Genomic DNA, 14,701 nt, shown 5'->3' on the forward strand with positions numbered 1-14,701 from the left:
ACCTGTTTTAAAAGGACACACACAAATAAGTTAAAGATGAATACAGTTTTAGGCATGCTTTAAAGGTAAATACGCGTGATAATTTTTAGTACATATTACTAGTCATAGAAGATCGTAAGCATTTAAATTGTAAATAAACAAGTAGCAGGAATTTAATTGATTGTTCAAAGTAATCTTCCTTAATTGTGTAGGCTCATTATTCTGATTTTTGTTAATTATGACTTTACTCTTCGTCTTCCTCCAATTTCTCGCTCAGGAAATGAAAATTTAATTTAAAGTCGTATAAGTACAATCTGTGGTACAATGCTCTCATAAATCCGTGCAAAAGTTAACTTTTGCAACCAAATAATTCATTAATCAATGTTTTGAAACATAGTATGATTCCCTCAATATTTACATATCTGAAACTAGCTGACCCAGCAAACTTCGTACCACCTCAAACATTATTTTCTCAACTTTTAAACCTTTCCTGGACAACAAGTAATTTAAAACCAACATATGCCAAATCGGCCAACTGTTCTCGCGAGACAGAAATTGATTTTTATATACAGAGAATACAAACATAAACTATCTCTTAAGTCACAATGACATTTCAAGTCCGGTTGCAAGTGAACTATAGTACAGCGGTCCATCCAAGTGATGGCAGTGGTATGGAAAAGTAGTTGCCCATGACCTTTGCAATTTCTACCGTGGATGCCACAGGCCCTCGGTATGAGGAAGCTTTGGCCCCGTAATTAGTTTTTGACAGGTTTACGGAACCTCTGTTTATTGGCCATCAATGTCATCATCTGCTTTAACTTTACAATTATGTCGTTAGCGTAATTTATTGCAAAAATGTTTAATGTTATAAAGGGTTTTTGGTAAGGCTTTTGTTTAAAAACGTTGCCCCACACTAGGATTTTCTCCTGTATCGTGGGTGCGTTTACAAACATACAAGTACACATATTTTTAATTTTATAAAGCGATTTTGGTAAGGCTTTTGTTTAAAAACGTTGCCCCACACTAGGATTTTCTCCTGTATCGTGGGTGCGTTTACAAACATACAAGTTCACATACAAATGACACACATAAACCCGAAACAACAATTTGTGGATTACACAAAAAGTTGCTCCGTGCGGGAATCTTTTGTGCTATGCAATTTGATGATTGATGATAATGATGATTCTGCAGGTATAGTAAGGCTTTGGGTTATCTTAAAACGACGAAGATAGTATATTACTAAAGTGCAATAAACGGACCATCGTCATGTTCACGGTAATATACGAAACTAATGAACTGTTTTCTCCAGAATAGATTCCTAAAAGTTGGATTTCATGAAAATTGGAGTCCTGCAGACGAAACTTTAGGCGCAAAGCTTGTAAAACAAGAAATTACAGTATCATAGTATCATATATGGCATTTACGGTACTGCAGCAATAAACTGAGAAGATGTACATTTATTTTGTACATCATAGCATTGCAATGCCCAAGCGCATGCACGCACACATGTAAACATAACTGCTTATACAGAAACACGAGTGTGTGGATATAAGCGATTTGACACTTGCTCAATACTGGCAGGGCTGTCGAATTTATCTTTTGGGATAATCTTAATTAAAACTATGACGAAACGGGAGAAAATCGAAACAGGGGATAATTTGGTTGTAGAGCAACTTTGCAGTTTTATAATTGCAAAAAAATATATATTTTAGAATGTATGTGTGTACAAGGTATACAGTTATTTCAACCAGTTCTTGATTAAAACGGAAACATAACAGAACATTTATTTACAATTGTGATTGACTCATTCTAAACTCATAACTGAGAATAAATATGTAAGTACACGTTACCGCTCGCTTATAATTCCCTAATTAATATGTAACTCACGTGCATCTAACGTTATAAATATATAGTTTTACATAAACTAACATTCATTAAAATCTTCCATTTATAGGTGTACCACGCATGCGTCTTACGTACGCTACGGTTATTACGTTACATATTAGCATAAAATATTGCTTTATGTACGAAAGGTAAACTGCATACCACTAGCTATTTTAATTTTAAATCATGACAATGATTCTTGTTAAATGTTTATACCATCCATGCTTTTTTACTTACTGGCAAAATGTCATGTAATCAGGATGCTTGAGTGGCATATCATTTGTAATAGATAACAATACAAAAAATAAAACAAAAATATTAAAGTCTCATCCCCACTTTGTCGAGAGGCATCGTCCGACGTCGCCCGACATCGGCCGACATCTCCCGATGTTTCTCACACATGTCGCTTGACAAATGTTCCAAGTGGGGACAAGGCCTTAAGTACAATATAAAAAAATCTATTATATCTAATTGCCGCAAAGAACAAATTACAAATAATATTCCACATTCAAATTACATTTGACGTTACAAATCAAGATGGCGCGCGGCCCTATTATCTGTCACAGGCCATTAAATAATAAAATTACTTGATGACAGCCCTAGGCATACCAACGTGTTACTCACACATATAAACCGCAACCGGTCCATTGACGTCAATACGGGTGGGGACGGTATAAAAAAATTAAAACTATCAGTTTACTACTACGGACGGAAAATGACACTATCATAACAAGCCATTGTTCCACTGTACCCACGTATTGACAATCAGGCCAGATATTTATTTGCGACTGCGATTAATCGCGCGTTTTTTACCATTCCCTAGGACATCCTATTGTTTAGTCTTTACAAACATGCTTTGGTATAATTCTTATGCATCATCTCATGACGTCATTGTGCGCCGGAGTTAATTAGATTTTTATACGATTATAAACTTATGTATTAGTGTATGTATGTATAGGTACAAATTACCTGTTTGTTTTGTACGTCATTGAATTAAATGTAATATTAATAGCTGGTCACATTGTTCAATAAACTTGTTAATATTAATTACATGCGTGTGCGCATAAAATTGATTATTGTTATTGTCGGTAAAGTTATAATAAATTGCAGTAAAACTTTCAGTTGTTTTTTTTTCGATTTTTCTGTCGGTACTAAACAACTACTTAAGATACACGACGAATACACAAACCAAACACCTTAAAAAAAAAATTCTATTTTATTTCGTTAATTGACTAATAACCATTTAGTTAGTTACCATAAATTATTTATAGAACTATATCACATTAAGGAAAGCAAATACAGAATTTGAATTGGAATTAAGTGCCGTTGTTGCTGCGCACTACCTAGCAGGTTTAACAGCTCCGGCTCGAAAAGCAGGAGTAGGAACGGGGTGGTTTTTAGTCGTTAAGAGTCTGACACTCCCTCTCGCCTCGCCCAAGGCAGGGGAAGTGAAAAGATGATTGATGATGATGATGAACACTATCTTCTCCTTGTTAAGTTCGTCTTGATGGATGCAAAATGAATTTAGTGCAATAATGATGGATGTAAAAATAATGAAATAATCAAGTATAAAATTCTGTATGAATAGCTCCATGTTTCTTGATTACAGAAGAGCTGTAATGTTGTAGGTTGTCTAGGAATGTTACGGACATGTGGCGCGGCTGCTGCAATGTCGTATTTGTAAAGAGTGTTCAAATTAGCTCAAAGAGAAAAATGCACTTTTTGGCTTACCTATTTCGCTCATTTTGCGTACATTGTCAGCCAAGATGATAACAAATATGTGGTTTAAATTAAGTCATAGGAGATTTCCCCATACGGTACAATAATATTTACAACTGATACGTGGCCCACTTGCATTATATTAACCTCTTTAAGGAAAGATCTGATCCAATGTCCTTGTACAAACACAACATTTTTAAAGATTGGTTTTACCTCATAAAAACTAAACTGCACTACGTCACCGCCAATGCAGTTTTTGTTTAAACAGAATTGTTTAGGTAGACAAGCTCAGTGATTCATTAGTTTCTAGTATAATCTATATTCATTAGAGAATACGGAAATTAATCATCGTTCTAATCTTTGAAAATAAGGAAATTGTATCAATTCAGATATTTTGGAATGAAATTAAGATTCATATTATATAATTTTGAACTATGAGTCAGTTTGCATAAAGTCCTTGGTATTTAATTAATTAGATGCTAAGTTTTCAAAAGTAAAGTCAAATTTAATACTTAAGAACTAAGCATAACCACGTGGTTCCATAAAACGTTATCCTCATCGAAGTATTCACTACAGGGAGAGGATTTATATATGAACTAGCTTTAAATAGCAGCTTCACCTGTGTTCCCGTGGGATAAAAAGTATTCTATTACTCAAGTCAGCTCATACCCTGTCTGTATACTAAATTTCATCAAAATCCGTTCAGTAGTTTCAGCGTGATTGACGGACAAACCTCCAAAGAAACAAACTTTAATAATTATAATATTAGTGTGATACGATTTAAAAATCACTTTTAACATCTTCATTTGCTAAAGTTATTTATCTTAAACCAAAATAATTGTCAACTTCACTCTAACATTTTTCGCACGTTTCTCTTTCATTACCCATTAACCATAAAATCCGACACAGGCATAAAATTTTTAATAACCAAATACAAAAAGAACTAATAACAATAGCAGTCGGTTAAAGTATCGGCTTCGACTAAAGAGCCTTGTGACACAACATCTCACGGACGCCATTGACGTCACGGAACGGGTGTTCAAATATCAATTCGGTAGTTTGACCCCACTGTTGTGAACACGCTGTATTTGAAGAGACATCCAAAATTAGACACAGAAAGGTCATTTATGATCGTTATTTTATAGTTATACTACCTTCTGCCAGCGACTTAGGCTGCATTCCCGTGGGATAAAAGGTAGCCTATATGTTATTCCAGAATATAATCTACCCCTGTTCCAATTTTCGTCCCGATCCCTTCAACCGTTTTGTTGAGATTGGGTAACAAATGGACACAAACTCACTGACAAGCTTTCGCGTTTATAATATAAGTAAGATTACTTAATATTGACATGTCTGTAGTGACACTTCATAAATATAAAAGGTGTAAAGCCTTGAGTTAAAAAGCATTAATTTAGAAGTGAACAATATATTTCATTATAATTTAGAAAAGTTACACTTAACCAGTCTATAATTTCAGCCTACGCTGCACACGCTCTATTAATTTATATGTAATGGCTTATAATATTAACGTCAAAACTAATCAGTAACTGTCGTGTTAAACATACTTAAATTTCATAACTACAAGTTATTTTTAAATCACGCTTCAGCTGCTGTTTCTCATTAATTTAATAATAAAATTCAAATCAAATATAACGAAAGTATGCCAAGTAACAGGTAATTAAAAACTGACTCAAATGTGATTTATAAAAGAGCTAAAATTAGAATATGTCACAATTTTTGGTCATAAACTGTCAATTAGGTAACTTAAATAGCAAAATCAGTTTTGAAATATATTATTTATATTACCCATTGACGTCACTAGAGTACGAAAGGAAATACATTTACTAATATGAACAGTTTCCATTAAATACAACAATGGGCCAAAAATAGTACCTTGGGGAACATCTATCAAAATAATTACCTACATACAAACGTGATTATTAACACGTTGATGATTTTAGAGGAAAACAGAAATATGGAAATATTGGTAAAATCAAATAATGAACGACATAGGTGTCGAAGGCTTCCGACAAGTCTAAAAATATTTACAGATATAAATCCATAGAAATATCTTTCTATGTTGACGGTCTAATCGAAAACGGACGAGCTTAATTGGTCTTCTGCAGACCGATTAAGCTAGTACTGAGTCATTTATGGCACAAATAAATCTTCTAAGAGTTACAGATATGATTGTTAACAACACTAATAAAAATAACTACGCCTTTGTTATGGTGCTTCGTTTTCATTGGATGGATACTCAAGCACAAACTATGTGTCTCCCGATGTTCAATAGACTCCGTATCATGATACTAAGAATTGTATATAAACAAACAGATAAACAATGGATTTTAACGTTGTTTTATGCATGTAATCTTATATACCGTGTCGTAATGATTTCATGCATTTGGCATACTTAACTTAACGATTAAATTGTTCATACACAAATTATAAGCATATTATTTTGTAAATTTTGTGTTTGAGCCTGTAAATGTAATATGGCAAATTATTCGATGTTATTATAATAACCGCATTCAAATATGACGCTGTTATTAAATATTAAATAGTTAATTATAGAAACACTTTAATTCAAAGCTACGATTTGAATATCAAAGAGTCTTGGTTACATCTCATCTCAATCCTTTAGTCAACTGGCCCTACAACAAGGAAGTAATTTCAAACGAATCATTCATTCAATAACCCCTACATACAGCAATAAATACTCCAAGAACCCGCATACAGCAATAAAGTTATCAAAATAATCACCTACTATTTAAAAAGCGATTGTTTAAGTCACTCCATTCTTCCCATTCATTGTAATTCCACGTTAAAAGATCCAACTACGCATGATGACGAGAGTAATTTAATGGAGCTTAACAAGAGTTAATTTCACACCTAATCAGCGGAATTAAATGGGATGAAATGCGGACATTTATTTATTTACCGTTTGACTAGTCAACATTTTAGTACTACGCAGTTAAATTGTTGACGTGTCTGCGCTTTCTAAGCCTGCTATGTGTATAGTGTTACTCGTTATACGCAAACATGCTGCGAATGAAGGATTTTCTATTTTGAAGTTCTGTAAACTAATTTATAGTATTTTTTATTTAGTCTAAATATGGATACATTTATCCTATGATGTATCAAACTCACAGAAGTTACTACTATACTTGTATTGGTTAAGTGGCAAAGTGACACTGAGTCTTTTCTCTAATAGTAGGTATCTAAATGTCTTCGAAGTGATGATGAGAAAAAATACGTCCAAATATTTCTTCAGGCTAGACCAAACAAGGCATTATAATTCTACTGCCAATACAAACTTCAACACTGAACACATATTTTCCCAAGACAGTATCAATGAAAGAGAAGCTGAGAACGAACTATCGACGCCGATCGCAGAAAACAATGTAAAACAATCGTCAATTATGTAGAATGGCTGTAACTAATATGTTCCCGCTCCAGTTACCATGTACAATAACATTGGATATGTGAGTGACGGATGTGGGCATCCGCTTTACATACAAATAACTGTTGCCCACGGATTATATCCATCATAGGATATGAGGAATCAAACATCCTGACTAAACGAATATCTGGTGCATGGAATTCTGCTGGTGACAATTTTTTACGTGTTTACTTTTCAGGGTGCGTCATTTTTTTGGTATTCAGTAAGTATAGAATGGTTGAAATTGGAATTATACTTGCATACATACTAATGGATTTGCATACATACATAAGCTCACGCCTGCCTCCCATGGGGCTAGGCAGAGAGAATGGAACGCCAATTGCTACAAATCTTACATACCTCTTTCGCTTCATCGACAGTAACTTATTGGGTAATAATAATTAAAATACAGTAGATACATTTTAGTGACCTAACTAATAACAGTAGTTCAGAGCAGTCGTATAAAGAACCAACAAATCGTTATACTATTTTAAACTCTAAAAATGTTATTCCGATACCCCAGACAGCTATTTTCGGTTCAACAATTTTGAGATTTCAATCAAACATGCAAACGAATGCAAATTACAACCATAGAATCGGCATTAATGGGATTCTAAGTAGTTTTTGAGCAGATATAACTCATGTAACGTTCAAGTTAAGATTACAGTTCAAGGTACGAATTTAAATTCATCGAGATTACAACGTGAAAACCTTGGGTAAACAACAAAATACTATAAAGAAGATGAAAATCTTCATCCAAACGAGATATTTGGAGATAAGGATGTTAATAATGCTATTAGACATAATTTTAAGCTAATTTTATTTCCAGATATGATCGGAATTCCATGAAATATTTATTATATGTAGATGGATTACTAAGATAATTTAGGCTTTAAAGGTGATGATGAGGATAAAGATGATGAATTTAAAAAAGTAAAAATTACAAATAATTATAATAAACATTCTAATCTAAATATATAGTTCAACTGTGTAAAAAGGCGTAATAGGTTTGAATCAGATGTACATGAAAAATCGTTTAGGATATCTTTCAGAGCGGCAAGCATGCAACATACGCTAGACATGCTACTCTTAATATATCGTGTCAGTCTGCATAACATAAAGGGGATTTCGGAGCCACTTGAGGAAATATTAAGTGGGAGGAAAAGATCACCCTATAGAAAGGAAGGAAGGCAAGTTAAATGATCATAAAGAAGCTCTAATCTCTTGATCAATATGCTAATACGTATTGATTAAGAGAATGTCCCTTAACAAGTATGTTCACACATACCTTCCAAATTCTTACATACCTATTAAATTTTAATTCCGTCCTGCATAATAAACAACCAGTTTAAAAGCAAACAAAAATAATTGACGTCATTAACTGCTTAGTTAAATAAGGAAAACTTTTTTGAAAGGGCACGATGAGTCAAAAAAAATACTTCATGGTTAATGTTCGTACCAACAACGTTAGCTGGCTCAATGGATTTAAGATTAATGTGTTGCTTAGTATTACTATCAAATTCGGATCAAATAATGTAGACTTTTAAATCATTCTGAATGATTTAATTATGTATGGATAGGAGTGCTTATTATTCATTTATTGTTAATCAAGTTCAGAAAAAAAGGAAATATCTCTATTTACTATACGGTTTATACTGGCCGTATCCAAACAGGTCGTATCCAGTGCATACTGGTAAATAAGGTAAAATAAAGACACTAACCTTTTTGGGCATAGTAGGTGGTTCGAACTCCTCATCCTCGCGACTTGACAGCGTGGAGCACGACGAGCACGCGGAGTCCGCTGACAGAGACCTGGACCTCAACCAGTCCACCTCTTCTTCAGTAGCACCCACCGCCACCACGCCGTCTGAGTAGTCGCTCACCACTACACTGGGGGTCCTCACGCAACGGCCTCTGATCTCGCAACCCTCGCTACTTCTTCGCCCCAGTTCTACATCATGAGCTTCAATCAAAGTTCTCTCTCGTCTGGGCGACATCGTGTCAGGTGGAGGCGTGATATCCCGAGGATGTGAATGTCTCCGCAAACGCGTTTCTAGTTCTACTGCAGAATCGTCACTGAGGTCGCGGCTGCGACGTCTGACAGCGACTCTGTCGTCGTCATCCGAGGACGAAATATCTTCGAGTGGTGAAGAGGCCCGCGGTGGGCGAAGGTACTGCATCGGAGCGGGTTCGAAACGTCGAAGAAGTTCAGAGACGCGAGGTTGCGCCTGACGAGTGACGCGGCCGGTCGGCGGCGCGCGCGCGCCCGCACTGGCGATGCCGTTGGTCCTGCGCGGCGCGTGCGCAATCGATGGTTCCCGCTTATGTTCCGGCGAAACTCCTGCACTCAGCTTCAAGTAGAACAGGCTGTGGTTCAGCGCTTTTTCTCTGAGCACGCGGCGGAAATCTTCGGTCGCCGCCGGCTGGCGGTTGTCGACACGCGGCATTTTTGCTGCAAATTAAATAACAACATCTTATCAAAGTGTACTTTTTTAACATGTTTTTTGCTTATTTGCATTTACGTATGTTCGAACTGAGTGAATAAATTATAATGGCATAGCTGCGAACACGTTCGTCGTCTAATTTATTACATGTCACTGTAAACATCAGCGACCTTGTAGTTTTTAAAAAAGTAAAGGAAAATAACGCTTCTAATAATGTATCGTCCTGTGGATATGTTATAAGGCAACACGCATTAATTAACTAATGTTAATTAGAAACACTGTTGACTACTGACCTTGTTCTAATTAAACTGGTACTCGAAAACCGTTTCAATAATTAAACATTTCAGTCTTATCTGAAACAAGCAACAACAAATAGTTAGGATAACGTTTTAATTATAACAGGATACCGATAATGGTTTGTTTCGAAACAATAATTAACAATAAATGTGATTTGAAAATCTATTTTACTACTTTTAATGCACTCATTGAAATCAGTGGTAAGAAAGATAACAGTGAGGTGGTTGAAATTAATAAGGAGAATATTCTAGAAGGAAAATCAGAGGTTGAAAGTTACTAGATTTAAACGCAATGCAGAAATGAAAACTTCATCATACAAAATTCCAACCTGACATCCAAAAACTAAACCAAATGAGATTCATCACGATAATGACAAAGAGACTATGTAAAGCAACTAACGATGTGTAGAAAAAATACAAATCAAACTAGACCATTATCAGAAAAAAACCTAGAAACGTCCGAGTCTCCTGTCAATGGTCATAAAACGCATGCAGATGTGTGTCCTACAAAAATTTCCATTAATGTCGCACATCGATGGCTCACAGTTGAAACAGATAAAATCATACAATGAACAACAACAATAGCTATGTAATGGATTTTATGACGTAACACAAGTGAGCGTGAAGGATCTATCGGTTTTTACGATAACTAAATGCACGAGTCTAGAATTTGGATTTTAGTATTTACATAATACTGAATAGCACCTGGTTTTCCTTAGCAATAGATGTTGTTTTAAAAGAAATGTGATTTGGAACCTACTAACGTGAGTCAATTTTCACGAGGTGGTAGTACTATACTATTTGAAGGAGGGTTTAAAGCAGTAGTAGAATAGCAAGTCCATAACACTATATCCGACCCAAGAATCGACCAAAGAAGAAAACGTTGTTAGGACAGATACAGGTATAAAGAAGCACAGTTCAGATACAGGTATAGATACAAACTATAGAAAACCTATGCAGCTAGTTCGGAAAATCCCTGAAAGTATAATATCTGATCTGTATTTACTCAAAGCTTAGATAGAGCTCAAAGTAATAAAATGTCTTACGCTAGCAAAACAAAGTGTCCGTGGTGTAGTGTTTATTTTTATGGCACTATTATTGTTAATAGTCTGTTTACTAACATTTACTACGCCATTCCTTATCGTTATCCTTATTACGTCTTTGAAAATGACAGGTACATAATATATTGCAGTTGTTTTTAACAGATTTTTTATATTTATTAAATGATAATTATTAGTAGGAGGTAGGTAGTGTTTTTCCTCAAACCTTATTGTGTCTATAGATACCGAAATCATAATATATCAAATTACTTGATATTCATCATATTCAAATTCCGTCAATTAAATATTATTCACGACTTTGCTCATATTAAGGATTTGCTAATCAAGAGACCAGCTAAGCTCCCGATCGTGAGGCATGTAGCGTTCTTTGCGCGCCTCAAAGATCTATCACACCAGAGATGGAACCCAGTAGGGCTGATGCCTGATCCAGAGCTGCGACCTACCTACTGGTTTTTAGTCAGTAAGAGTCTGACACTCCCTGTCGCCACGCCCACGGTCAGAGGCGGCCTTAGGGGGTGGCGAACAGGGCAATCGCCCGGGGCCTCGCTCTTGCAAGGGCCTCGCGCTACACAAATCAAGCAAATTTAAAAAAATATAGATTTTTTAAAACTTTTTATTTTGATCCTTAATTACTTATTCAGGTTATAACATAGCGGTAAATTAAAATAAAGTTAGTTACTTAACTAATTCCATTAAAATTACTAAAACAGCTTTAATTTTACAATAATGTCTTGGCAGTGTACTTCCAACGCATTTGTTGCAAAATTACAGTTCATGAATTGAATGCGGAAGAGATTTTCAAAATAAACTATTTTTATGTTTTTGTCGACAACGTGCGCGCAAGCTGTCATCCTAGGTTTGAGGCACTTAAACACCATGAGAGCATATTTGGTTTCATGTATAATACAAAAAGATTAAAGGAAATTAGTGATAGTGAACTTTTGAAACGATGCAGCGACTTGCAAATATCTATGACAGTAGGAGACATTATCTCGGTGCTGAAATACATAATAGAAAAAAAATTAACCGAAGTTTACCCCACTATCGAAATAGTCCTGAGAATTATTGCCACCACACCTGTTACAGTTGCGTCTGCTGAAAGGAGTTTTTCGAGGCTTAAAATCTTTAAAACATATTTGAGGAATTCGATGACACAAGATCGGCTTTCAGCCCTTGCTATTCTTTCCATCGAAAATGACGTAGCTCATTCGTTAGATTATTCTATTTTTACCGACTTCTCAAAAAGGAGGAGGTACTATGTTCGGCTGTTTGTATGTTTTTTTTGTATGTTTGTTCATCGAATACTCCGTCAATTGTCGACGGATTTTCAAAATTCTTTTTTTGTTCGAAAGTAGATAGTTCTGAGGTGGTCCCATTGTCACCAAGTTAGGATCTGATGATGGGATCTTAGAGAAATCGAGGGAACTCCTCAAATATTATAGGGAACTATATAGTAATTTTGGTATATTCATCTAGAATTAAAGCATTTACAGTCAAAAAGTAACCTTTGAAGAGGTGGAACTGATGAAGAAGACCAGAAATGGCCAATGGAACTTTATACTCACATAGAAATCACAATAAAGTTAATTAAGTGACTGTGACAATACAAATAAATAAAGTAGTTATTGAGATAGAGAATTTTAACCGACTTTTAGGGTTCCGTAGCCAAATGGCAAAAAACGGAACCCTTATAGATTCGTCATGTCTGTCTGTCTGTCTGTCCGTCTGTCCGTCCGTATGTCACAGCCATTTATTTCCGAAATTGTTGGGCCTATATAGTTGAAAATTTGTAAGATAATGTATTTTGGTAACCGCTATTCGAATTTTGAATAAAAATCAATAAATTTAAAAATTAAAGGGGGGCTACACTATTCCATACATGGAACTGATTAAAAAAATTTTTTTTCAGCTAACATATCCGTGATGGGTGTCTATGGATAGGTCTTTAAAAAGACATTAAGGTTCCTAAAACCATTTTTCGTCAAAATCAATCGTTTGAAAGTTAGACGCTTCCAAAGTGGAAAAAAGGGTGTCCCCCCCCCCCTCTAACTTTTAAAATAAGAGAGTAAGAAAACTAAAAAAAATATATGCTGTAGATTTCAATGGAAACCAACAACGAAAATTGGTTTGAACGAAATATCATTATTAGTTTTTGAGAAATAAAACATTTTCAAAAACCGCAAATATAACTTTGTCGTTCATACAAACACTATGTAAAACCAAGTTATTTTACTACTTATATATTATGTCATCTACTTGCTGTTACGGAACCCTTCATGAGCGAGTCCGACTCGCACTTGGCCGGTTTTTTTACTAAAAAAGTTAAAAATAACTTTAATTTCGGAAGTCGGTGTAACAAACAAATAATACCGAGAAACACCGACTTCAGAAATTAAAGTTATTTTTAACTTTTTTAGTGAAGTCGGATTATTTTTTTTTTAAAAGTATTTTATATAATTAAAAAATTTAGTCTTAGGAAAAGTCGCAAACATCAATTTTAAAATGTATCATCTCTGTATTTGTTAATTTTGCAAATCTTTCAAAGTAAAATCTTTTAAAACTCAAATTTTATTTATTTGTATAACTTTAGTATTTCTCGTCAAACATAACAAGTACCTAAACCAAACAACCAGACCACGTACTTTTTACGAAGGACAAAGGGCCTCGCAAAGACCTGCCGCCCGGAGCCTCGCAATGGGTAAGGCCGCCGCTGCCCACGGTGGAAGAAGTCATTGGATAATTTTCATCCCTCAAAAAAAAGGCTTCATGAGCCCATCCTTATTCCGTCAACGTGTAACATTCTATGTTACTTTGAACTGTATCTAAAAGTTTTTATTAACTACGTATCTTTCTGTCTATGTACTTCCTCTATGTGAACCAAACGTATTAATTCAAAAACCTTACTAAAAACCAAACAAGCGTTTGGCTTTTCATCCGCTATTCATCCATCAATACCAACTTTTTTCCTCAGAATACCGCTACGTAAGTATGCAGAAACAATGATTCTCAATTAAAGTCTTAACATACCAGTTTTTCTATAAAATTACTATCCTCATTACTTGATGCTGATGACAAAGTAATTGTATCAATGTTTCTCACAGTTAATTGATACTATTATCAGTAAATGAGAACTGGATTATAACATCTAATTGATTTCATCTCTCTCTGGTCGTTCCTTCATGTCAAAGATCGTAGTCAGCATAAGGGTCATCACATTTGGAGTGAATGATCTGGTTCCAGTGGTTTCTGTCCAGTGCGTCTCTTACAACCGTGTAAAATTTGAGGATGAGTCCTCTTTGATTTTAACAATGATATCATTACTATAGTATTCAGTATTATTGACAGTTCAAATATTTACTTAATGAATCAAAATAATTCGAAGAATAGAACTGTCTTCTTAGACTGATTGTGGATTACTTACATACATATTGTCATGCCTGTCTCACATTGGTGTAGGCAGAGCCGCAGAGATAATAGAAGGTCAAATAACATGATTCTGGCATGTCAGTGGACTGTCGTAGCCTTTTAATAATGAAATATGTAGTTGACATCAAATACGAATACGCATTTAGTCTACCAAATTCCATAAAAGTAATGTCTGGAACCCAGAAAGGCGATACAGTTCCATTCTCTCAAATTCTTAGTCAGTACCCTTAATATGAGTTTGATTTATGTTTAAAGTAATCGAATGGAGAGCGCGATCGGCGCTTTGATTGGTTGATTTATACGACTCGACCAATCAGAACGCCGATCGCGCTCTGGCATTAATTACTTTAATCGTAAAACAAACTCGAACTAAGGGTACAGATCGACATTAACACAACGTCAATCAAAGCTCATTCAAGTGTTACTAAATACTAACTTAATATTCAATTC

At 35.0% G+C, this 14,701-nt stretch overlaps 1 protein-coding gene across 2 annotated transcripts in view; it reads right to left on the bottom strand.

The window, feature by feature from the left end:
• The window catches only part of LOC118267406 (inositol-trisphosphate 3-kinase B), a 164,446-nt gene that overhangs the window by 117,281 nt on the left and 32,464 nt on the right, over positions 1 to 14,701 (bottom strand). Inside the window, exons 2-3 of one of the 2 annotated variants that reach the window (XM_035581370.2) lie at positions 9,762 to 9,821; positions 8,746 to 9,476 (exon numbers count right to left, since the gene is read on the bottom strand). In XM_035581370.2, the coding sequence (XP_035437263.1) occupies positions 8,746 to 9,471 (726 nt within the window). In that variant the 5' untranslated portion in view covers positions 9,472 to 9,476; positions 9,762 to 9,821. The remainder of the gene's footprint in view (positions 1 to 8,745; positions 9,477 to 9,761; positions 9,822 to 14,701) is intronic. The other variant, XM_035581371.2, reaches the window with a different exon arrangement.

This window comes from Spodoptera frugiperda, chromosome 6 (assembly GCF_023101765.2).
Source record: "Spodoptera frugiperda isolate SF20-4 chromosome 6, AGI-APGP_CSIRO_Sfru_2.0, whole genome shotgun sequence".
Taxonomy (NCBI): Eukaryota; Metazoa; Arthropoda; class Insecta; order Lepidoptera; family Noctuidae; genus Spodoptera; species Spodoptera frugiperda.